General features: G+C 44.9%; 1 protein-coding gene across 1 annotated transcript; it reads right to left on the bottom strand.

The window, feature by feature from the left end:
* Positions 1-82: 82 nt before the first annotated feature.
* DDB2 (damage specific DNA binding protein 2) lies at positions 83-21,895 on the bottom strand. Its single transcript, XM_035012801.1, has 10 exons — positions 21,597-21,895; positions 20,109-20,242; positions 19,534-19,725; positions 4,663-4,808; positions 3,269-3,368; positions 2,990-3,167; positions 2,342-2,484; positions 781-945; positions 600-645; positions 83-293 (listed from the first exon to the last, which is right to left on the bottom strand). The coding sequence occupies exons 1-10, from the start codon at positions 21,721-21,723 to the stop codon at positions 244-246; spliced, it is 1,281 nt and encodes a 426-aa protein (XP_034868692.1). The 5' UTR covers positions 21,724-21,895; the 3' UTR covers positions 83-243.
* Between the last annotated feature and the right edge of the window lie 3,950 nt (positions 21,896-25,845).

Genomic DNA, 25,845 nt, shown 5'->3' with positions numbered 1-25,845 from the left:
GTACCTTGGCTCCAGGAAAAGCTTGGCTCCAGGCTAGATAGAGCAGGGACCCTTGGGGCACCTGGGGCACCAACCCTGGAGAAGTTTCTGGAGCTAAGTCCAGAGCAGTAACATGCTAGTGTCCCATGCCACAGTGTCCCTGCTCCGACCCTAAGACTTGGATACCTTTGGCCCTTTAACACACAGCCGCCTCTTCCCAGAGGATTTGTTCTCAGGCTTGGCCCGCACCTTCATTAATGTCTCTCATGTCCGCATCCCAGCTTCCTCCTGGCTCCAAATGAGAATGTGATAACCTAGGAGGAGTGAGACCAGTCTGACTTGCACCTTCCACGATCAGTCTCTGAGAACTTGGGGCTGGCCCAGGGAACCCAGGACTTGGTCAGGAAAAACCAGGATGCCTGGAAGCAGCCAGGCATCGTCATGACCAAGACAAAGCAAGAGGCATGGAGGGCCTAGGCCAAAGAGTCCACTGTATCCTGTAAATCTTTACTGACTCCTACCCTGGGGTGACTGGCAGGGCTAAGCTGAGGGGAGCCTGCACTCAACCTGGGGGGTAGGGTAGGGCTTGGCCAATCTGAGATACAACCTGCTTCACTCACCCATCACAGAGGCCAGCGTGTCCCCCATGGGATTGAACTCATTGAGCTGCAGAGACAAGGGCATAAGCATCAGGAGGAGGTGAGGTATTGGGAGAAGGGCACATGAGGGTTAATTTCTGGTCAGGTAAGGTAGGTTGAAGCCCTGCTTCCTCCCCTCATCATTTGAGGGCCCAAACCTCACCGAAATGATACCAGAAGATTCTGGGTCATAGAGCTGATACATCATCTTCCCTGAGTTTCCATCAAACACATCGATCGTCCTTAATTCATGGGGGGTACAGCTTTTGAAATTAGGATCTGGGTATCGGCCCACGACAACGAGGTTGTACCGAGGATGCCAGGTTGCCTAGGAGATGGAGAGTTGTCATGAGAGTAAATGCGGAGTACTATCAAGAGGGACATCAAAAGTATTCTTTGCCACTCACAAATGTTAATACAATTGCCAGCAATTTAATAATGGAGATAAAACCCACATGGAACTACAAGAACAGCTTTCAACTGCATGTGCCTCTACCATCCCAAATTTTTAACCCCAAATTGGCATCTCTGGACCTTGGGACATCTTCAGGCCTTTTCTGTCTTTTGTATTTCCTGAGATCATACCAACTGATAAATGTTTTAACATCAGCTTGACCCAGACATTAACCAAAGCCTACAACCAAGCAAAAACCAAGGACATAAGTTCTGAAGTAGTCCCACTACTGTCCCTCCTCCATCAACATGAATGCTGAAGAGTTGAGCAGAATATGGCTAGTGACCAAGAAAAGGAAGGAAACCTATGTTCCCCTATGTTCCAAAACAAATCTGGCAGTTAGTCAGAATGACAGAATCAGATGGGGTTTTCCTAAGAAATTGCAAGAAGTGTTGAAGGAGGAAAAACATGGTTAGCAGGAAGGACAGAGTGGTATGTGCCATGGCTTGGAAATAAGTCACAAGTCCCACCTGGGAAGCTGGAAATTGTCCTCACTGGATACAAAGTGAGAGATGACACACAGATCAATGGGAACCAACCAGTGAAGAACCCTTGTTCTTAAGAGCCTGGATTTGATCTGAGGTATGCGGGAGCTACTCTAATATTAAATGATCACTGCTGACATTGTACGTCCCAGGCACTAGACAAGTGCTTTAAGTATACAGATTCTTCACACAACCCTGTCCGTCAGATACTGTTACTCGCTTTTTAGAGATGAGGAAACCGAGATCCAAAATTCAAGCAGCTTACCCACGAACTCTAACCAGGGGTGTCAGTCTACCTGAAGCTGGTGCCCCCACCACTATGCTATGTTGATGAAAGAAATACCGGCATGAAACCCGGAGGTCTGGAGAGGGGCTGCGGTGTTAGAAAAAGAACAGAAACCAGGAGAGCAGAGGAACGGGCAGAGTTGAGGCTGCCTGGGGCGTGTGCAGGAAGGAATCAGAAGACTTAAAGACTGTCAGTCTTGGGGGCTGAGTCAGCTGGGGGACCAGCAGCACATGCAGATAACTGGAGGTGAGGGCAGAACAGCAGGGAAGTGGGCTGGGCCCAACGAACCAGGAAGAGCTTACGGGAGACCAAGAAAACGGCAGTGCAGTGGGACTGCAGAAGGGGGACAGAAGTTGCAGAGAGTGCTGGGAGAGAAGAGATGGCTTCGTGTAGGTACAGGATGAGCTCTGGGATTAGGCATTTCCAGATCTGGCCTCTCCCTACCTCGGGCAGACCCGGCCCGTCCCCGTGATCACAGCTCCCTGCCTCCATCACTTACCTTGATGGGCGTCAGGTGCTGGAAGTGGCGGTGAGGGTGTGGGATCAGGCTTGGGGGGCAGTCCCACTGGGAGGCCGAGTAAACCCGGAGCTCACTCTTCTGGTCAGTGGTCAGGAGCTGGGCTCCATCAGGACTGAAACAAGCTGGCAAGTGAAAAGCCCCAGAGCTGAAGGAGCCCCAGGCCCTTGTTATCCTGGCTGTCATAGGCCTTCTCCTGCAGGGGCACCCCTCTCTCCCACTCCTCTCTAGGCAGGGGTGGAAGGGAGGAGGTGAATCTGGACTGTGAACAAAAACATCCTAGAAACTTGGGGCACCTGGATGGCTCAGTCAGGATAGCCGCCAACTCTTGATTTCGGCTCAGGTTGTGATCTCAGCGTCCTTGCTCAGTGGGAAGTCTGTTTGTCCCTCTCCCTTTGGCCCTCCCCCTGCTTGTGCTTTCTCTAAAAAAAATAAATCTTAAAAAAAAAAAATTCTAGAAACTTAGCAGCTGTTGGAGGCAGCTAGAACCAGAAAGTTTCCAAGACATCCACTTGGCTGATGCTCTCAGGGTAGAGATTTAACCTAGCAGCTTCTAAAGATTGAGGGAAAACCCTGGAAGTGGTTGGACAGGCAGGGTCTGCAGGAAGGATGAGGTCTGGTATATCACACCTGCGTTGACAGGATGGCTATGCGGCAGCGAGTGGAGGAAGCTGGATTTCCCTCTAACCTGGCGCAGGTCCCAGATTTTCACTGTTTGGTCTACAGAGGCTGTGGCCAGGAACCAATCACAGCATGGGTTCAGGGCCACATGGGTCACTTTCTTTTTGTGCATTCTCAGATTCCAAAGCTGCAGAGAAGGGCTCGGTTCAGGTGGGGCGCAGGGAGGCCGGGATGGGTGGGGGGTTGGTTAGGGAGAGAAAGGGAGGACCTGGGCTCCAGAGAACGCACCTCCCTGCCATCCATGTTGAGCAGGATCACGTGCCCCACATTGTCTCCCGTGACCACCATTCGGCTTCTGGCAGACACATCCAGGCTGCAAAACCAGAAGCTGGAGGGAGAAACTGTGCTGTAAGATTCTTGGGGACAGAGGCAAGGTCCATTCAGTCACTGTTGTAGCTCCAGCGTCTAGTGTACAGTTAGACGTCCCACCAGTATTTGCTGAAGGAGTAACTGTCTCGCCACAGACTCCCAGCGAGGAGCCCATGGACTTGTCTACCGTCCGACAGAGAGGATGGGGGTGACGGAGCTCAGAAATGTGTCCAGTTAGTCAGCTAGTCAGAGTCCCTGAAGCAGCCACAGCTCAGAGCCATAAGGCAAGTCCCCAGGCTAGCCTGCCCCCTAGAGCCCTGGGTTCTGAGGAGGACTCGTTTATTGCTCTCTCCCTTCCCTCTCTACCCTTTGGGCCAAAGGAGATGACAAACCAAACGGGCTGCCCAGCTCTGTTCCGCAGAGCTGGTGAGAAAGGAACTTCTGCCCCCTTCTGAACATTTAGGGAAAAAAGCATACACAACTTTGGGAGCTCTGTCTTGCTCTTTTGTCTCTCAGACTACTTGAGGACGAAGGGATGGGGTTGGGATTGCTTCAGGGATCCTAAAACCTGGCCAGGAGAGCTCAGGTTCATATTTTTTTCTCTCAAACACTCAAATCCTTGCTACAGTGCCTACAAATCCCCTACAAATGTCTTTCAGAGGGAGGGTTTCTTGTGGACAAATAACATGGAACTGAGTCTATCCCGTCTCCTGCCCTGACCTCTGTGGGGCCGCCCAGGATAACGTCCAGTGCTAGTTAGACCCCCTCACACACACCCCGAATTCTTCAGAGAACAGTAAGAGTCATGTCTCTGGCCGGAAATCCAAGTGCCGAGCATTTTGTCATTTCTCCAGCCACTTGCTCTTGGGGTGTCCCATGTGCTCTGCGGACAGGACTCTATCCCTTTCAGCTTCCATCAAGGAACTGGTCGCGTCATCACACCCCAGTGACGTAGGGAATGAAATCTTAAATTCCTAGTTCCTGCTCCAACCTTTAAGTGGCTTTCCAGGCCAATGCCATGTTGACTAGTGAGAAACAAGGTCTGGTCTAACCCAGGAACGCCTTACAGAAGAGCCGAAGCCCTTCCCTCGCTGAGAAGAGCAGAGGTTCTAGAACCCCTCCCTGAAGCAGTAACACACCCGGAACGCAGGAAGAGTGGCTACGGAAAATCTCAGAGGGAAGTGTAGGACATGGCTGCCACCTTGCAGTTCTCCCCTGTACCAGGTATGGGGGACACACATGAGATCTGGACGCTCTCACCAGAACTACACCGAGAGCCCAGAAGCCCTTTCCCTCCTAGTGAGGCTACTCACTTGCAGGTGCCTGAGCTGGTAAAAACTCGGAGAGTGTTGCCTTTAAAGTCTTGCAGCCTAGTTGTTCCCTCCATTGAGGAGGTGAAAAACTGGTTGGTATCAAGAGGGTTAAACTTCAGCCCAGTGATGCTCCCTCCAGCTCCGATCTAACACAAGGAAGAGAAAAGCCAGTGAGTGATGCCAGCTCAGGTGGAGGAGGAGGCCTGGGTGCACAGGCCCCGCTGACCAGAGAGCCGGACAGGCAGCGCGTGCGGCCAGGCCAGCCCGGAGGCCCTGACACAGCGATGCGCTCCATGATGCTCTTTCTTAAGACTTGAGTTTTAATTGAGTTGTTAAAAAATTAACAGACGGTACATTTGGTTGTTTTTAGAATACGGTTCTATGAATTTGAACACACAGTAGAGGTTTGAATAACCACCACCCAAATCTGGATGCAGAACAGGCCCGTCCCCTCAAAAAACTCCCTTGTGCTCTCCTGTCATAGTCACACCCCCTCCCCACCTTGTAACCCCCCTGGCCACCGGCCACCGTGGCTCTGTTCTCCATCATTATGCTATGGCCTTGCCTTTAACAGACTGTCATAGGAGTGAATCCTACAGTAGGCATCCTTTTGCAACTGGCTTCTTTCATCTCACTCAGCATAATGCCCCTGAGATGCAGCCAGGTTTCTGTGTGTACCCATCGCTCATTCCATTTTACTGCTGAGTGTTCCATTACATGGATGCACCACAGCTTACTTATTATTGCCTGGTGCTCTTTAGAAGAGCTTCAGCTTGGAACAGGGCCTGGATTAGGAGGGCAGGAGTCAGATCTGAGCTCCTTCCTATTTTCTCGAGACATCCCAGACAAGGATGATGAAAACAATCACGATAACATCAATAACATAACCTCATTAAGTGCTTATGATGTATCAGGCACAGTTTTAAGAACTTGACAGCTTCCACAGCTCCTTCTCTACCTCTTACGCTGCCGCTATCCCAGCCTCACAGACCTAGCGTCCACTTAGCTCACTCAACGTGCTCACCGGCATGTTCCGTCCCCTGTACAAAGCATTCTAACCAGTGCCCATGGTCCGCCCAACCCTTGCTCCCGGGATCATCTTCTGCTCCTGACAGCTGAGTCCTGTGCTCACCCAGGCTTCGTGGTGTCTGTTCTTAAACCCGTATATGCATGTTGTACTTTTTGTTGTAATTATGTAATTTAATTAAACATGTAACTTAATTACATGTCATTTATTAAGCATTTCATTAAAAATTTAAACATTTCAACAAAACATTTAAGCATTTACTTAAACATGTAATTTAATTAAACAGAAGAACTACGCGCAAAAAGGAAGACCACTGTTATTTCTATGAAAGCCACGTTGAATACTTTGGAAAAACTAGATAAAAATGAGTTGCTAAAAATGATATAGTTGCCAGATTAAGCATGGGTGAGATACTTATAAACACTTAGGGTGGGAAATAATAAAACTTTCAAAAGAATCTGCAATCAGATTGCTTCACAACTGCCTTAAAATTATGTCTCCATGGGGCACGTGGGTGGCTCAGTCAGTTAGGCATCTGACTCTTGGTTTTGGCTCAGGTCATGATCTCATGGGTTGTGGGATCGAGCCCTGTAATGGGCTCTGCACTCAGTGAGGAGTCTGCTTGGGATTCTCTCCCTGTGCCGCACTCATGCACGCTCTCTCTTTCAAATGAATAAATAAAATCTTAAAAAGAAAAAAAATTTTTTTTTTAAGTAAGGGGAGAGGCAGAGGGAGAGGGAGAAGCAGACTCCCCACTAAGGAGGGAGCCCGATGCAGGGTTTGATCCCAGGACCCGGAGATCATGACCTGAGCCGAAGGCAGATGCTTAAACATCTGAGCCACCTAGGTGCCCCAATAAAAAAATCTTAAAAAAAAATTATGTCTCCACTTTCAGGGAAAGGGAAACTAGACCCTATAAAGAATACATTATGGGTGTGGTTTATGTAAGAGCAGGGGAACCCTAATCAGTGGACCGTTATTCTCAGAAAAGGACTGGTCCTATGTCAGAGCATCAGTAATAAATACATACATAAACATTTTAAGTCAAAATGCACGTGTGTTCTTCTAGTAAGGGTAGACTTAAGTGGTTACAACCCCAACTCTTGAACTGAGAAGGAAGAACAAAACCAGGGCAAAGTATGATAAAGAAATATATTGGAGACTTCCAATACCAGAGATGGTGGTTAGCTCAGGTCGGACCAGCCTTCTGTTGAGAACTAGAAAAGGGAAACAAAATCGACACCTATAAAGAAAAGTTTCTGAAGTCAATGGAGAGCTATGAAGGCATCAGGGACTTGAAGACCGGCAGCTTAGAGAGAGGAGGAGCAGAAAGATAGGCCTGACTTTGGATGCTGCTTTTCCCCTTGAGGCCTATGCAGCCCAGAAAGCTTGGCTTTGAAGCAGAGGAACCGAAAGGCAGAGAAGCTGAATGGAAAGTGGTGGGTGACTTCAAGGCTGAGAAGCTGGCCTGAGGTTTTGCCAGTCTCGCAGGGCAAGAGGAGAGGTCGTGGAAGAAATCCAGCTTTTAGTTAGGATCTCTGACACTCTAGAGATAAGAACAAACTGGAAATAGCCTGACTTTCATAAAGACTGAAGTCCAGATTCAAATCATTTCTTTCTTTTTTTTTTAAGATTTTATTTATTTACTTGACAGAGAGAGAGAGAGAGAGAGCACAAGCAGGGGGAGTGGCAGGCAGAGGGAGAAGCAGACTCCCCACTGAGCAGGGAGCCCCATGTGGGGCTCCATCCCAGGACCCTGGGATCATGACCTGAGCCGAAGGCGTACGCTTCACCGACTGAGCCACCCAAGTGCCCCCAGATTCAAATCATTTCAATCTCATTGGAGTAAGATGATCTGATTCCATCCTACCTGCCTGTCAGAAGGAAAAAGAATTGTCTCTGGAGAAAAATACCACCACTCAAAACTTCAAATTATCTCTACAAGTTTTCATATGCAATATTTGGCATTATATCTAAAATCACCCAGCATATCAGAAGATAAGGCCAAATAACCAAAAACTATGAGGAAAAAAATAACATTTGAAAGACACAGGAGATCCAGATATTAGAGCTATTAGATACAGGCTTTAAAATAATTGTGATTAATATACATTAAAAAAAAATAAGACCTGGGGCGCCTGGGTGGCTCAGTCGGGTAAGCGTCTGCCTTTGGCTCAGGTCATGATCCCGGGCTCCTGGGTTGGAGCCCTGCATTGGGTTCCCTGCTCACTGGGGAGTCTGCTTCTCCCTCTCCTTCTGCCCTTCCCCCAATCATGCTCCCCCCAACTCTCAAATATATAAAAGTCTTTTTTAAAAACTAGACCTAATTTAAAAATGGACAAAGGATTTGAACAGACATTTTTCTGAAGACATGCAAATGACAACAAACACATGAGAAGATGCTCAACATCATTAGTCATCATGAGATACTACTTCACACCCACTTGGATGGCGATAAGAAAAAAGATGGACAATAACAAGTGGTGACAAGACAACCCCTGAAATGGGAGAAAATATTTGCAAACTAGATCTGATAAGAAGTTAGTATCAAAAGTATATGAAGAACTCAATAGCAAAAAAACAAACAAAAAACCCCCCAAATAACCTAATTAAAACTGGTCAAAGGACCTCAATCGACATTTCTCCAAATAAGACATACAAATGGCCAACAGGTATATGAAAAGGTGCTCAGCATCATTAATCCTGACATCATGGAAATGCAAATCAAAACCACAATGAGCTATCACCTTACACTTGTTGGAATGGCTATTATCAAAACAAAAGGTAACAGGTGTTAGCAAGGGTGTGGAGAAAAAGGTACTCTTGTACCCTGTTGATGGGAATGTAAATTGGTAGAGGCATTGTGGAAAACAGTGTGGAGGTTCTTTGGAAAATATACCACATGATCCATTAATCCCACTTGTGGGTAGATAGCCCAAGGAAATGAGCTTTTCACGTGTTATCTTCCCTCCTGGGTTCACTGTAGCTATTCACAATAGCCAAGGTAGGAAAACCACCTCAGTGTCTGTTGACAGATGAAGGCATAAAGAAAATGTAGTATGTATATATGATGGAATATTAGTGAGCCTTTAAAAAGAAGGAAATCCTGCCATTTGTGACAACCAGGATGAACCAGGAGGATGTTAGGCTAAGTGAAGTAAGTCAGACACAGAAAGACAAATACAGCGTGATTTCACTTATATGTGGATCTACAGACGTGGAATTCATAAAAGCTGAGAGCAGAATGGTGGTTGTCAGGGGCTTGGGGATGGAGGAGATGGGGAGATGTGGGTGAAAGGATACAAAGTGTCAATTATGCAGGATGAATAAGTTCGAGAGAGCTAATGTACAGCATGGTGACCATAGTTAATACTATATTGTATATTTGAAATTTACTAAGAGAGTTGATCTTAAGTGTTCCAGAGCACACAAGATAATATGTGAAGTGAGGAACATTAATTAGCTTGACTGTGGTAATCATTTGCAATGTACACATGTTAAAACTCACACTGTATGCTTTAAATATGTGCAATTTTTATTTGTCAGTTATATCTCAATAAAGCTGGAAAAGAATACAAGTGTTGTTAAGGATATGGAGAAGTTGAAGCCCTCCTACATTGCTGATGGGAATGTGAGATGGAGTAGTCACTCTGGAAAATGGTTTGGCAGTTCCACAAAAACTTAAACATAAAGTTACCATACGTCCCAGCAATTCCACTCCTAGACATATACCCAAGAGAAATGAATATGTATGTTCATATGAAAACTTGTACACAAATATTCCTAAAAGCATCCATAATAAAAGAAGGCTAAAAATCAATGACTCAAAACATCCATCTCAAGAAGTTGTGAAAGTAACAGGAGAAGAAAGTAGGAGAGGGGTGCCTGGGTGGCTCAGTCAGTTAAGCATCTGACTCTTGATTTCGTCTGGGGTCATGATCTCAGGGTCATGGGATCGAGCTCCAAATCAGATTCTGCACTCAGCATGGAGTCTGCTTGTCCCTCTCCTTCTGCTCCTCTCCCTGCTCTCTCTCTCTCTCTCCCTCTCTAAAATAAATAAATAAAATCTTAAAAAAAAAAAAAAGTAGGAGAAAGAACAGAAATGAATGAAACAGAAAACAAATATATACTGTGAGAGAATTAACAAACAAAAGTTGGGGGATGCCTGGCTGGCTCAGTCAGTAGAGCACATAACTCTTGATCTCAGGGTTGTGAGTTCAAGCCCCACATTGGGCATGGAGCCTACTTAAAAAAAAAAAAAAAGTTGGTGTTAAATGAAAAGACTAATAAAATCAATAAATCCCTGGTGAGACTGACCAAACGGAAGTCACAAATAATCAATGTAATAGATCAAAAAAGACACATCCATATAAATCCTACACATTTTAAACAATTATAAGAGGATATAATAAGCAATCTTATGCCAGTAAATTTGAAAACTTAGATAAAATGGGTAAATTCCTTAGAAAAATACAAATTTGCCAAACTGACAGAAGATGAAAGAGAAAATCAGGGGCGCCTGGGTGGCTCAGTCGTTGAGCGTCTGCCTTCGGCTCAGGTCATGATCCCAGGGTCCTGGGATCGAGCCCCGCATCGGGCTCCCTGCTCTGCGGGAAGCCTGCTTCTCCCTCTCCCACTCCCCCTGCTTGTGTTCCCTCTCTTGCTGTCTCTCTCTCTGTCAAATAAATAAATAAAATCTTTAAAAAAAAAAAAGAAAGAAAGAAAGAAAGAGAAAATCAGAATAGTCTGATATCTATTAAAGACATTGTATTCACAACTAAAAACTTTCTTGCACAGTAAATTCCAGATCCTGGTAGCTTCACTGCTGAATATACTAAACATTTAAGGAAGAAATAATATCAGTCTTTTTCTTAACTTTGTTTTCCAACCATCTCAAACTCTTAGCAAAGTTGCAAAAATTGCACAAAGAACTGGTTTTCTGGAAAAAAAAATGCTTTTCTGAAAAAAACCCTGCTTTCTGGAACCATTTGATAATAAATTGCCAACATGATGTCTCATCACTCTCAAATACTCTACTGTATTTCCTACAAGAACATGCTCCTATGTAACCACAATAAGACAATCAAAACTTAGGGGTATCTAAAGTAGTTCAAACTCACAGAAACAGAAAGTTATAATTGTGGTTGCCAAGGGCTGAGGGAAGGGGAAAATGAGGAACTTATTCAGTGGGTACACAGTTTCAGTTTTACATGATGAAAAAGTTCTACAGTTCTGCTATACAATAATATGAATATAGTTAACACTACCATACACTTAAAAATGGTTCAATGATAAATGTTATGTGGTTTTAACACAATTTTTAAGAAGTAATATTACTTGCTGGAGATATAATTGGAAAGGTTAAAAGGGGGGGGAGAAAATTTAAATGAAAAATTTGAATATAATAAACTAAAACAAACATAAAAATCACTCAGTGTAGGGGTGCCTGGGTGGCTGTTGATTAAGCGTGTGCCTTCAGCTCAGGTCATGATCCCAGGGTCCTGGGATCGAGCCCCATGTTGGGCTCCCTGCTCAGTGGGGAGTCTGCTTCTCCTTCTCCCTCTGCCCCTCCCCACTGCTCGTGCTCACTCTCAAATAAATAAAATCTTTTTTTTTTTTTTAAATCTCAGTGTAACATCACATTAGCAGAATAAAGGGGAAAGATCAGCTGATCTCAAGAGATACAAAAAAGTATTTGATGAAATTCGATTATCATTCATGATAGGAACTTCTGGTAATTTATTTTATTTAGAAATAAAAGGGGAACTTCCATAGTCTGATAAAGAATATTCAAAAACAGACAAGTTTTAAAACACAAACAAGCTCCTATATATATACCCGAGAGAAGTGAAAACAGGTGTTCAAACAAAAACTTGTACATGAATATTCACAGCCATTGTATTCATAATAGCAAAAGGTGGAAAAAACCCAAATGTCCATTAACAGATGAGTGGATAAATAAAATGTGTCATATCCATATGATTAGACTATTATTCAGCTATAAAAAGGAATGAAATACTCATACAAGCTACAGCATGGATGAAACTTGAAAACATTAGGCTAAATGAAAGAAGCCAGACCCAAAAGGACAAATATCATGTGATTCCATTTATATGAGGTACTTAGAATAGTCAAATTCATAGAGACAGAAGGCAGATCAGTAGATCTAGGGGAGGGTAATAGAAAGTCATTGTTTAATGGGTACAGAGTTATTTTAGGAAGATGAAAAAGTTTTGCAGATGGTTGGTGGTGATAGTCGCACAACAGTGCAAATGTACTTAATTGTGTACACTTAAAATGGCTAATATGGGGGGATGCCTGGCTGGCTTAGTTGGAAGAGCATGCAACTCTTGATCTTGGGGTTGTGAGTTCAAACCCCTTATTGAGTGTAGAAATTACTAAACAACAACAAAAAACCCTTAAAAATGGTTAAAATGGTAAATTTTATGTTAGGTGTATTTTGCAACAATAAAAAGTAGAAGAAATCATACTTAATGATCAAATATAAAAGCCTTCTATGATCAAGAACAAGACAAGCATGTCTGCTATATTTAATATTCAACAATGTACTAGAGGTCTTGCCAATGGAATAAGGCAAAAAAGAAGTATAAGAATAGTAAGGAGAGAAATCAAACTCATTATTTGTAGATGACAAGATCGTGTAGGGAAAAATTTTAAATCCTCAGACAAACTATTAAATTAATAAGTGTGGATTTCTGCTTCCAACCATGATGGAGTATCATATTCTCCTGCATTAAACAACTAAAAAAATGGACAAGCTACATGAACTAGGTTCTCAGACATTGGACAACAGGCAGCACCAGACAGGAAGGAAAGAAAGGAGATAGCTTTGCCATTGCCCCAGCTTAACTGCGTGGAGAGAGTCCTCAGGTTGCAAGACAGGGAGGAACCACACAGCCTAGCAATCTCACTGAACTGAGGAGACAGAGTGTTAGGAAAGCCAACATAGCAAGAATTGGTGGGCAAAATGCTGGGGAGGAGAGAGACACACAGAAGGAGCATTCTGGAGAGTTTCACAAGGGTCCCCTCAAGTCTTTGAGGGAAGTATTAATGTATAAATGTGTCTGAGGAAACTACCCAAGACTCGGGGAGGGGGCAGGGAGAAACACCGTAAATAAGCAGGGGAGAAATCCTCAGAACAGTGTGTAGTCTCAGAAAGACTTAATATACAAAACATCAAGTCCTCAGAAGGGTATTGCCTCAGGGTGAGGACAGCTTATATTTATAGGCTGCCTTAAACCTATGCTAACTGGGGTAGACTGAATAATGGTCCCCAAGATGTCCATGCCCTAATCCTTGGACCCTGTGAATAATACGCTAGATGACCAAAGGGACTTTGCATATGTGGTTAAGGATCTTGAGATGGGAAGATTATCCTGGATTATCTGGGTGGGATAGATATAATCAAAATCAAAATGGTCTTTATAAGAGGAACACAGGAGGGGCGCCTGGGTGGCTCAGTCGTTAAGTGTCTGCCTTCGGCTCAGGTCATGATCCCAGGGTCCTGGGATCGAGCCCCACATCAGGCTCCCTGCTCAGCAGGAAGCCTGCTTGGCTTCTCCCTCTCCCAATCCCCCTGCTTGTGGTCCCTCTCTCCTGTGTCTCTCTCTGTCAAATAAATAAATAAAATCTTAAAAAAAAAAAAAAGAAGCAGAAAATCGGGGTGATGCACTTTGAAGATAGAAGAAGCAGCCATTGCCCAGGAATTCAGATGGTTACAAGAAGCTGAAAAAAAAACAAGGAAACAGATTCTTCCCTCAGAACCTTGAGAAAGAACCAGCCCTGCCAACACCTTGACCTTAATCCAGAAAAAAATGATTTCAGAGTTCTGATCTCCAGATCTCCAGAACTGTAAGAGAATAAAATTGTGTTGTTTTAAGATACCAAGTCTGTGGTAATTTGTTATAGAGGCAATAGGAAACTAATATAGTAACTATATTAACAAAGCTTAAAAACAAGGCTTCAAAGTATCAAACTGATTATAAGTAACTGCATCTCAGAACAAAGCCCAACAATATTTAAAAGAATACAACACAATCCAACATCCAACAATGTAAAATTCACAATGTCTGGCATCCAATGAGAAATTACCAGGCATGCAAAGAAGGAGGAAAATAGAACTCATAACCAGAAGAAAACTAAATGAATAGAAACACCCTCAGAAGTGACACAGATGATAGAATTAGCAAAAACATTAAAACAACTATTATGAACACACTCTATATGGTCAAGAAAGTAGAGGAAGCAGTGAACAAGAAAAAAGAAATGGAAGCTACTTAAAAAGGCCCAAATCAAACTTCTGGAGATGATATACAGTATCTGAAAAAAATACATCTAATACAGATTAGATAATGCAGAAGATCAGTGAAAGAGAGACAGCAATAGAAGCTATGCAAAATAAAATGAGGGGGGGATTAAAAAATGAACTTTATCAATGACCTGTAGGAAAACACCTAGTAGCCTAACATATATATAATTGGAGTCCCAGAAAATAAAGGGGGGGGGGAACTATTGAATATTTATGGCCTAAAATTTTCCAAATTTGATGACAAACCCATCAATCCAAGAGGTAAAATGAACCCCAAAGAGCAGAAACATATAGAGAAATAGAGTAGACAAATCACAATCATTTTTAAAGTAGCCAGAAGAAAAAAAGAAAAGAAAAATCATGTAAAGAGGAACATAAGAATGAGAGAAGACTGCATCAGAAATCATCTCTAAGGGCGCCTGAGTGGCTCAGTTGGTTAAGCGTCTGCCTTCGGCTCGGGCCATGATCCCAGAATCCTGAGATCGAGCCCAGTGTCCGGCTCCATGCTCAGCAGGGAGCCTGCTTCTCCCTCTCCCTCTGCCTGCCTGTCTGCCTACTTGTGATCTCTCTCTCTCTCTCCCTGTCAAATAAATAAATAAAATCTTAAAAAAAAAGAAAGAAATCATCTCTAAAGTAGTAAAAGCAAGAAAACAAAAACAGAAGCCTGTGAACCTAGAATTCTATACCTCGCAAAAGTATCTTTTCCCCTAAAAAAGACAAAAGAAAAAAAAATGTATCAGCAGCCAACCTACATTATAAGAAATATTAAAGGAAATTCTTCAGGCAGAAGGAAAATGTTACCAAAAGGAACTCTAGGGGTGCCTGGGTGGCTCAGTCAGTTAAGCGTCTGTCTTTGGCTCCACAACTAGGTACTTATTCAAGAAAAATGAAAACATATATCTACACAAAGCTTGTACATAAATGTTCATAATAGCTTTATTTTTATTTGGAAAAAATCCAAATATCCTTCTGCAGGTGAATGGATAAATTGTGGTGCATTGATATAATGGAACACTACTGAGAAAGAAAAAAAAAAAAAAAACACTACTGAAAAGGGCGCCTGGGTGCCTCAGTTGTTAAGCATCTGCCTTCGGCCCAGGTCATGATCCCAGGGTCTTGGGATCGAGCCCCGCATCAGGCTCCCTGCTCAGCGGGAAGCCTGCTTCTCCCTCTCCCACTCCCCCTGCTCATGTTTCCTCTCTCACTGTCTCTGTCAAATGAATAAATAACATCTTAAAAAAAAACAAAACACCCTACTGATACATGTATAAATGTAGATGAATTTCAAATAATTATACTGAGTGAAAGCCAGAAAAACAAAGTATATATTATACTATGTCATTTATATAAAAAATGCATATTAACCAATAGGGTTAGAAAGCAGATCAACGATTTTCAGAGGTAGGGAGAAGTGGATTACAAAGGGGTATGAGGAAACTTTGGGGCTGAAAAAAAAGACACAAATAACTCATATCAAGAATGTGAGGGGGCGCCTGGGTGGTTCAGATGGTTAAGCGTCTGCCTTTGGCTCAGGTCATGAACCCAGGGTCCTGGGATCAAGTCCCACATCAGCCTGCTTCTCCCTCTGCCTCTCTCTCTCTCTGTCTCTTATGAATAAAGAAATAAAATCTTAAAAAAAAAAAAAAAGAATGTGAGGGGAGGTATCACTAAGATCATGTAGACATTAACAGGATAGTAAGGAAATGCCATGAACAAATTCATGTCACTAAATTCGACAATTTAGGTAAAATGGACAAGTTTCTTGAAAAACAAACTACCAAGCTCATTCACAAGAAACAGAGAACCTAAACTGCCCCACAGCTATGAAAGATATTGAATATATAGTTAACTCCCCAACAAAGAAAACTCCAATCCTAAAAATACTACAAAGGTTTTAAGGAAGAGGGGCGCCTGGGTGGCTCAGTCAGTTAAGCGGCTGTCTTCGGCTCAGGTCACGATCCCAGAGTCCTGGATCGAGCCCCGCATCGGGCTCCCTGCTCAGCGGAGAGCCTGCTTCTCCCTCTCCCTCTGCCTGCCGCTCCCCCTGCTTGTGCTCTCTATCTCTCTCTCTGTGTCAAATAAATAAAATCTTTAAAAAAAAATTTTTTTTAAGGAAGAGATAGTATCAATTCTACACAAATAATTCCAGAAAATACAAGAGGTAGGAATACCTCCTAACTCTTTTTATGAGGCCTGCATTACCCTGATACCAAAGGCATTACAAAAAACAAAAGCGAATTACAGGATATTTTTAGTGGTCATCTGGTATATGATTTTAAACTAGAATATCTGATATAATAAGTAAAATACAACAGATTGTAGGGTAGAATACTTATGTAATAATCTAGGCAGAAGTTTGGGTGTGTATCATAGTGTATACACACAGAGAAAAAGGCCTCAAATGGAGATTTCAAGTACTTTTTATTCTTTATGCTTTTCTCTGTATTATTTGAAATTCTCATAAGCATGGATCATTTTACAATAAGAGTAAAACCAAGTTATCTTCATTATGAAAATGTCATACATGTTTCCTTGTAAAGATCAGAGCCAAGGTCAGAGGACTAAAGAAGTAACAAAATGAGGGGCGCCTGGCTAGCTCAGTCAGGGGAGCATGTGACTCTTGATTTCGAGGTCGTGAGTTCAGGCCGCACGTTGGGTGTGAAGCCTACTTAAAAAATAAAAAAAAAAATTTTTTTTTTAAAGATTTTATTTATTTATTTGAGAGAGAGAATGAGAGAGAGCACATGAGAGGGGGGAGGGTCAGAGGCAGAAGCAGACTCCCTGCTGAGCAGGGAGCCCAATGCGGGACTCGATCCTGGGACTCCAGGATCATGACCCGAGCCGAAGGCAGTCGCTTAACCAACTGAGCCACCCAGGCACCCCAAAAAAATTTTTTTAATTAAAAAAAAAATGTAGTAGCAAAATGAGGCATTGTTACGCCTTCAGTCCCTGTTCTCAAATCAACTTTCTGTCAGTATCTGGAAGTAAAAACAGAGAGCTCTCCAGACCACTATACCCTTCTTCTGCTCCAATTTAGCCTCTTGCTAGTCTCAACGTGCAGATGCTCAGACCAATCTCCGAGACGGTGTGAAGAAATGTCACTTAAAGGCACATTATACTGAAGAGTGGTATAAACCAAAGCAGCCTCAGCCTGGCACAAGTTTAAAGCAGATGTCATTTCCCTTTTGGTCAGGAGGCTCTTCCCCTAGGACACCCTTAGGCTACTTCTTAAATTTCTCTATTCCCCTGTCCTAGATTCCGAGGGGGGAAAAAACCCAAAAAACCAAAAAAACAAATCTCTTCCTGTCTGAGCTCTGGGTTTTGACTTCAATTTAAAACTGCCCCTTCTGGTGGTCACCTGTCTCACCAGCTGGGCAGGAAGCTGAGCTCTGTCCACAGCATTCCTCTGGCTGCCCTTCTTCTGGCTTCAAAGCACCTGTTTTCTTGAACACCCATCTCATCCCAAGCCTGTCTAACCTGGCCTTTTATGATGGGCTGCTTTGAGGAAACACTTAAGAAAACCCATCCTGGGTTCGCCCTTGGCCTCATCTATCTCTTCTGTTCCATTTCTGGGTATACGCCCCAAAGAACTGAAAGCGGGGGTTTGAAGAGATAATTTGCATACCAACATTGTTGGTATTGTTCACAATAGCCAAAAGGTGGAAGCAACCCAAGTGTTCATCAGCAGATGAATGGAGAAGCAAAATGTGGTAAATGCATCAAGTGGAGTATTATTCAGCCTTAAAAAGGAAATTCTGACACCTGCTACAACACGGATGAACCTAGAGGATGTTATGCAAAGTGAAATAAGCCAAAGGATAAATATTGTGATTCCACTTATGCAAGATACTCATGAGAGCGTCAAAATCATCAAAACAGAAAGAATGGGGAATTAGTGTTTAGTGGGTGCAGAGTTTTACTTTTGCAAGATGGAATTCTGGAGACTGGCTACACAAGAACTCCAATGTACTTAAGGCTGCTGAACTGCACACTTAAAAATCGTTAAGAGGGTACATTTTAGGTGTATTTCATCAACATCTTTAAAAATCAGAACATTTCGGGCGCCTGGGTGGCTCAGTTGGTTAAGCGACTGCCTTCGGCTCGGGTCATGATCCTGGAGTCCCGGGATCGAGTCCCGCATCGGGCTCCCTGCTCGGCAGGGAGCCTGCTTCTCCCTCTGACCCTCCTCCCTCTCATGCTCTCTGTCTCTCATTCTCTCTGTCTCAAATAAATAAATAAAATCTTTTAAAAAAATAAATAAATAAAAATAAAAATCAGAACATTTCATGTAAAAAAAACTTAGGGCTTCAGGCTTCATTTGAACAAATCAGATCTGATACCACCATGGGACCTAGATTCCTACATGTCAGCCATCTCCAGTTTACCACTGACCCCATCCCCTATCATTCTTTTTCCTGTTTGGCTTCCTTAAGCATGTGAGTTTGTGGCTTCTGTTCTAAACCCAGAGCGTCACTTATTACAGTACAGCCCTCCACTGTCAGCCCCTCACTGGGCAAACTAAGGGTCTTCTCTTTGGTGGAGAGGCCAGCACCTTCACCCCTCAGCAATTAATGATAAATACTAACCATCCCTAAAAAACACTATGCCAATCTTTGCCCTGAACATACTCTGCCTTTCCTTTTTCTCTCCATTTACCTAATTATTGTTCTTCCTCATTCCCCACTCACCCATGAGCCTTCTCTGTTGACTCTAACTCACAGGAGGTTCTTCCTTCTCTCACGTTCTGTAGCATTTACCATTGGTACTGCCAATTATCTTGTATGTATACATCCCATCTACCCAGTTACACTTCAAGGCCCTCATTCGTTCAACAAATATAAAGCAGCTACTCTAGGCCAAACATTGTTCTAGGCACTGGGGATATGGTGGTGAACCAGAAAGACAAGGTCCCTCTTATCATGGAGCTTACTTTCCAAAGACATTTGTATGGGCAGAGACATACAAATAAGTAAAACATTTCAGGTACTGATAAACCTTGTTCGGGGGGGCGGGGGGGAAGCAGGGTAAGAAGAGAGGGAGTGAATGAGTGAAGTGGAGGCTACTTTAGACAGAGTGGTCAGTGAAAGCTGTTTGAAGAAGTATATTAAGCCAAGACCTGAATGGTAAGAGGGAGTCAGCCATGAGAAAACCATGGGAAAGAGTACCCCAGTCAAAGAGAACAGCAAGTGCAAAGACCCCGTTTTAGGAATAGAAATAGCTAGTGTGGCTAAAGCCTAGGAACCGAGGAAAGACAGTAGGAGAAGACAAGGCCAAGAGTTAAGAAGGGGCTCAGATTCTGTCCTTTGTGATAACTTACAAGAGGGTGATCAATATTTTATACCTTCTCATGTTTTAAGGGCTGGCACTCAAGGAAGATTTGAGTAGCATTACCACTGACTTGTTTGAAAATACTCAGTTCCTTCCGATCCCAATCATCTCCTCGTTCCTGGATAACTTTTCATTCCTTCAACAAACACTTCTTCAGCACTACTGACTGGCACAGGGAACTGCTCACCCCTTTAATGAAGGTGGGTTTGTCCTTTATGCCAAAGTTCCAGAGCATGATATCTCCCCCTTTGGAACCCACGGCCAGGGTGCTGGGGTGAGTTGGGTGCCATGCCAAGGATGTGGCCCTCCTGTCAAAGGGGGCAGCCTTTTGGAATATCCGGTAAGAAGCCAGAGAGTGCAGAAAGGCCTGCTGGAGACCCTGACACAGAGAAAAAAAAAGAATTAAGTTGCATTAAAACCCAAAGTCCTGGGTAAATTGCCAATCTCTGCCTCCTCCATAGACGAGCTCTAGGGCCAAGTCCTCCCACCAAAGGAAAACTAACTGCCTGGCTCTGTGCTTGAAAATATTTGCAGTGTGCATGAACTCATCCTGGAAAGCAAGAGGGCAGAGTGCATTCCAGATGAGACCTTTACAGCATAAGACTTCCACCTGGCTGAATGCCCAGTAGGTCAGTGCCCAAGGTAGAGGTGATCTGACCACTGACAACCCACTGAACCGACCCAGCATCTAACTTGAGAACATCCCAGTAGTGAAAAGGTACTGGGCAACCCCTTGAGCACTTCAGCCAGGAAACGCCTCACCTGCTGTAGTGATGGCCGGACAGCATTGCCCAGCTTATGGTGGTGGAGGGCCCTGACGATGCTGCATGATGGCGGGACCTGCAGGCTAGCCAACCCCGCCCAAAGGCAGCCTGAGTCAAATCTTCTGCTAGAACCTGCCAAGCAGAACAGACACATGTTTTCCTCTCTCTTCTCACGCACGGAAGAGTTTCCTGCTGAAATCTCAGAAAGAAAGCCTTGTTTTTTCATGCCGCATAGCCAGTCTCTCCCATCACCTCCTAAGGCCTTTCCATGGTCTGCTCACTCTCACCCAGCACAAGAAATAAAGAGTGAGAAGGGATTCAGCCCCTTACCCCAAACACTCCCCAAAATAGTAATTCTGAGGTGAAACTAAATATGAAATCATATGAAACCAGACCCTTGCAGGGTTTCTGAGCAGGGAGCCAAAGAGACACAGAGGAATAAAGTTTACGCAGAACTCTTCCCAGTGGGTTGGAAAACTCATACTAGGGCTGGGTGGCAATTTTAAAATCACATACGATGCACAATAAAAGGATTTTAGGATAGCACAGAAGTGACTGGGGAAAGACCGATCTTTAAAGCCTGTATTAAAATAATGTAGAGGTGACCAGTTGTTGGCCCCAAGTCCAATCTGTTCTTTTGGAAACCAGCAGGATCCAGAGGGTCTGGCACGGCTCTAAATTAAGCTGCTTTTGGGCGCCTGGGTGGCTCAGTTGGTTGGACGACTGCCTTCAGCTCAGGTCATGATCCTGGAGTCCCGGGATCGAGTCCCGCATCAGGCTTCCTGCTCAGCGAGGAGCCTGCTTCTCCCTCTGACCCTCCCCCCTCTCATGTACTCTCTCTCATTCTCACTCTCTCAAACAAATAAATAAATCTTTAAAAAATAAATAAATAAAGCTGCTTTTGGAGAGGTAGATCCACTTAGAATAGGAATACAGATGTATCTGAGGACCTGGTCTCTATGAATCTGGCCTCTTGACAGCCCATCCCTTCTGCTTATGGACAAAAAGCACTTCATCAACAACGCCCTGCTCCAGTCTTTTGTGTTCCCCCACTCTCCTTATCGCCCCAGGTTCAAGCCCCAATAAACCTGAGAGAGTGAGTTTTCTAAGGAAGGAAATTGAGGGTTCTTACAGCGGAAACCAAGGACACACAGCTAGCAACCACGACTATCGAAATTCAGCACACACACCACCAGGCAAGGTAGGATTATTTTAAGCAGTCCTCCGTGTGTAAAAATCCTGGTACAAACAAGGAATTGGAAGGTCCGTTGTCTTATGTAATGGAGCTCATCTGCCTCTTCCCGTCACCTGAGGGGGGTTAAGCCCAAGCTCTGTGATGTCAAAGGACCTGCAGAAAAATGCACAGCCCGAGGCATCCGAAACTTGGGGCAGCCTCGAGAAACCAGTAGCACCCATCCCCCACTCCAGCCTCCTGCGTGAGAACCCCAAAAGGCGGAATTATTAAAGCAGCAGGCGCAGGCAGTACCGGGGCCCTTCACACAGAGCTTCTTGGCCTCGGGCTCCAGCTCCCGGGGGCTTCTGCTCCTCTTGCTCTTGGGGCGCACTGCCACCTCGAGGGTCTTCTGGGTTTCTGGGCGTTTCCTAGGAGCCATCGCGTCCTCCGTGCGAAGGGGTACTATGCCCTATGCCGAGATCGTGGAGGGAAGATTGTGAAGCCTCCGGGGAGAAACAAGGCGGGGACCGGGGAACTAAGCCAACTTCCCGCCAAACAGCCACACCGCTTTCAATCTGGCGTCTGGCTCCGGCCCCGCCCCTCGCGGAGAGGCCCCGCCCCTCCCGCGGAGACTGGTGCACGCGAGGGGAGGAGCTCATGGGCTCCCTAGGGAAACGGGATAGCGCCTGCGTGCTGGGCCAGCTTGTGCCCGTCAGCTGATCTGCCAGAAATAAAGATGGCCGCCACTGCTGGGTCACCCAACTTGAAGCCTCTTCAGAGTCCGCGCTGCCCGGCCTCCGCGGGTCCCCAGGAGACCCGGTGCCAATCAAGGCTTCGGCTCCGCCTCCTCTGGCTTTTGATCTCGGGCTTTAGGATTGGCTGGTTCTGGAGATAGGCCGCTTTGTAGAAAGCTAGCCACCTCCCTGCGGTGGAAATCAAACTCTTGCGGCCAGCCGGCTCTGCCATAGGTGTGGAGTACTTCTGTTTCCCCGGCATCCCCGAATCTCAGCTTCTCTGCGCAGCGTGGGTGAAACTTGCAGCTTTTAGCTAAGGTTTCCCCAAACCTGCTGAGTGTCCGCCTAGGGCGTAATGATGAGCTGGAGAGGGGCGCCTGGGTGGCTCAGTCGTTGAGCGTCTGCCTTCGGCTCAGGTCATGATCCCAGGGTCCTGGGATCGAGCCCAGCATCGGGCTCCCTGCTCGGCGGGAAGCCTGCTTCTCCCTCTCCCACTCCCCCTGCTTGTGTTCCCTCACTCCCTGTCTGTCAAATAAATAAATAAAATCTTAAAAAAAAAAAAAAAAATGATGAGCTGGAGGACATGCAGGCCAACTGGGCTAAGAGGTCTTGTGCCCTGACTTAAGCCAGAGGCCAAGGCATTGACTCTCATAGGTGACTCTCTGCTCGGCCCCGGAGGAGACAGTTCGGGTGTATCCTACTTTCTGCGGCGAGCCAGACAGGAGCTGCGGTTAATGGAGGACTGCTGGGCCTTTCCTTCTATCTGCTAAACTTTGTCCCAGGCGATATGCAAGCGTGAGAGGAGACAACAATACATTAACTGTAGGTCCTACACTCACGGACAGGTAGGGACAGAAGACATTTACAGAAATAACCCTTGAGAAGAAATGAATGCTCCAAAAGAAAAATTCAAACATGGTTTCCTGATGGGAAGATGGAAAGATAAGGTCAGAGTGTTAGAAAGGTGAAAGGCAAGCTGTTGGCTTCTCCCCTGCTGGCTTGTAGCTGTGTTTTCCGAGCTGTGTCACAGAAGCAGACTCACCCCCTTTCCTCAGACCAGCCATTCGTTTTACCTCAGCAAGGTTCTCAGTTCTAGGGGGATGCCAAAATGTAAGAAATGACCCTGCCCCTAGAAAGGTTTACAACCTGCCAAGCAGAGAAGAAAAATACATGCGAAACAAGTCAAACCATTCCAGAGAGAAGGCAGTTGAATACTAAATTGTGGTGTGCTGGCCAAGACTTTTAGATGCATTCAGAAAAGATAATCCAATGGAGAAAGAAGTATTTAGGAAAGCCTGGAGGGGAAGATTGGATTTTGTGGAGTTCAATTTGAATTTAAGTAGGGTTTGGCTGGAGGAGGGAGAAGAGCATCCTGGGGAAGAGCTTGGTGAAAGTTAAGAATGGGTATGAGGGGCGCCTGGGTGGCTCAGTTGGTTCAGCGACTGCCTTCGGCTCAGGTCATGATCCTGGAGTCCCTGGATCGAGTCCCGCATCGGGCTCCCTGCTCGGCAGGGAGTCTGCTTCTCCCTCTCCCACTCCCCGTTTGTGTGCCCTCTCTCGCTGTGTCTTTCTCTGTCAAATAAATAAATAAAATCTTTAAAAAAAAAAAAAAAAAGAATGGGTATGAGTTATGAGAAAGACAGAGGCAGCCCCTGGCATCTGGGGGCTGGCCTGGGATTTCAGTTAGACCGTGGGGTTCTGTTGAAATAAACAATTGCACAAAACAACATCAGACAAGGCCACTCTGTGACCATGATCAATCAAGACAAAAACATGATCACTCATGTCTGAATACAGGCAGAAGTAAGAACATTGTCCAGGGGCACGTGGGTGGCTCAGTCGTTAAGCGTCTGCCTTCGGCTCAGGTCATGATCCCAGGGTCCTGGGATTGAGTCCCGCATCAGGCTCCCTGCTCGGCGGGAAGCCTGCTTCTCCCTCTCCCACTCCCCCTGCTTGTGTTCCCTCTCTCGCTGTGTCTCTCTCTGTGAAATAAGTAAATAAAATCTTTAAAAAAAAAAAAAAAAGAACATTGTCCAAACCACAAAAAAAAAACAAACATCGCCCTATTAATTTGGCTAATATGGAAGCAGCTTCTTTGCCGATCACAGCTTAACTTTGCTTTTGCTTCATTCCTCCCACCTTGTGGATAAGATTTACTGATACCCAATCATAGAATCACTCCCATTTCCTGACAACCTCCAATCCAGAGCAATGCCCTACTTGCCTGAACCCTTATCCAAATCATCCAACACAAATCAAATCTACAAGTCCTTCTTAACAACTTCTTACAGAGATGTTCCACCATCTGCATTCGCTGTTGCATTGAGCAATAACCCCCAAGTTCAACTACAGGGTGTTCTTTTTTTTTTTTTAAGATTTTATTTATTTATTTAATTGACAGAGAGAGAGAGAGAGACAGCGTGAGAGGGAACACAAGCAGTGGGGAGTGGGAGAGGGAGAAGCAGGCTTCCGGCCAAGCAGGGAGCCCAATGCAGGGTTTGACCCCAGGACCCCAGGATCATGACCTGAGATGAAGGCAGTCTCTTAACCAACTGAGCCATACAGGGGTGTTCTTGATAGTGTTTGAGTTGGAAGCATTGACATTTATGAGTAGGGTAGGAGGCAGCTTGAAGAGGAGAAAGTTGGTCATATTGAGGATCTGTTCCCAGAGGCCAGATTGAGGGGGAGGTTGAAAGGCAGGCAGAATTCAAATTTCATTCATTTTACTGACATTTATTAAAACCTACTCTGTTCCTGGCAGTATTCCAGTGAAAGAGAATGCTGAAATGAAAAGTGCTCTTTTGGGGCACCTGGGTGGCTCAGTCATTAAGTGTCTGCCTTCAGCTCAGGTCGTGATCCCGGGGTCCTGGGATCGAGCCCCCACATCGGGCTCCCTGCTCGGTGGAAAGCCTGCTTCTTCCTCTCCCACTCCCCCTGTTTGTGTTCCCTGTCTCGCTGTGTCTCTCTCTGTCAAATAAATAAATAAATAAATAAAATCTTTAAAAAAAGAAAAAGAGAAAAATGCTCTTTGGCCCTATGGAGTGTGCTTTCTATGGTGGGAAAGATAGGTAATCCTACTGCTACAATTGGGTGTGATGAGTTTAATGAGAGAGGAAGCATTGGGTTTGGGCAGGGCTGGGGGTGGGCACAGAAAGAGGACACTAACTCAGCATGGAGTGGTGTTAAAAAGGAACAGTGTCAGAGAAGGGGCCCACTTAAGCTGAATCTTGAGAGATGGGAGGGGTGGGGGATGATATTCCAGGCAGAGGGAGTAGGAAATGGGAAGGCAGTAATTAGCTATGATGGATTCATGAGCAGAGGAAATGTCCTGCTTAATGCCAGGATTTCTGTTTTTAGGATAGGGAAGGTTTTCCATGGTGAATTAAAAAAACAAAAACGCACGTGAGTAGTGGAAACCCGCCTTGAACATGCCAGGAAAGTGTTTTGTTTCAGGTTGTGCTTTGGGGCATTCTTACCCTGGGTTTTGCTGTGTTTCACCATGAAACAACTGTCTAGTGACTTACTGTCACCCATTTGCATCTGATGAGCCATCAGGAGCAGGTGGACAAAAGTATTTAATATATATATATTTTAAGATTTTATTTATTTATTTGAGACAGAGAGAATGAGAGAGACAGAGAGCACATGAGAGGGGGGAGGGTCAGAGGGAGAAGCAGGACCCCCGCCGAGCAGGGAGCCCGATGCGGGACTCGATCCCGGGACTCCAGGATCATGACCTGAGCCGAAGGCAGTCGCTTAACCAACTGAGCCACCCAGGCGCCCTATATATATATATATATATATATATTTTTTTTTTTTTTTTTTTT

The sequence above is a fragment of the Mirounga leonina genome, unplaced genomic scaffold (genome assembly GCF_011800145.1).
Source record: "Mirounga leonina isolate KUSES-001 unplaced genomic scaffold, KU_Mleo_1.0 Mir_166, whole genome shotgun sequence".
Taxonomy (NCBI): Eukaryota; Metazoa; Chordata; class Mammalia; order Carnivora; family Phocidae; genus Mirounga; species Mirounga leonina.
Note: the sequence above shows the minus strand (reverse complement) of the source record. Positions and strands in the feature narration are given on the sequence as shown.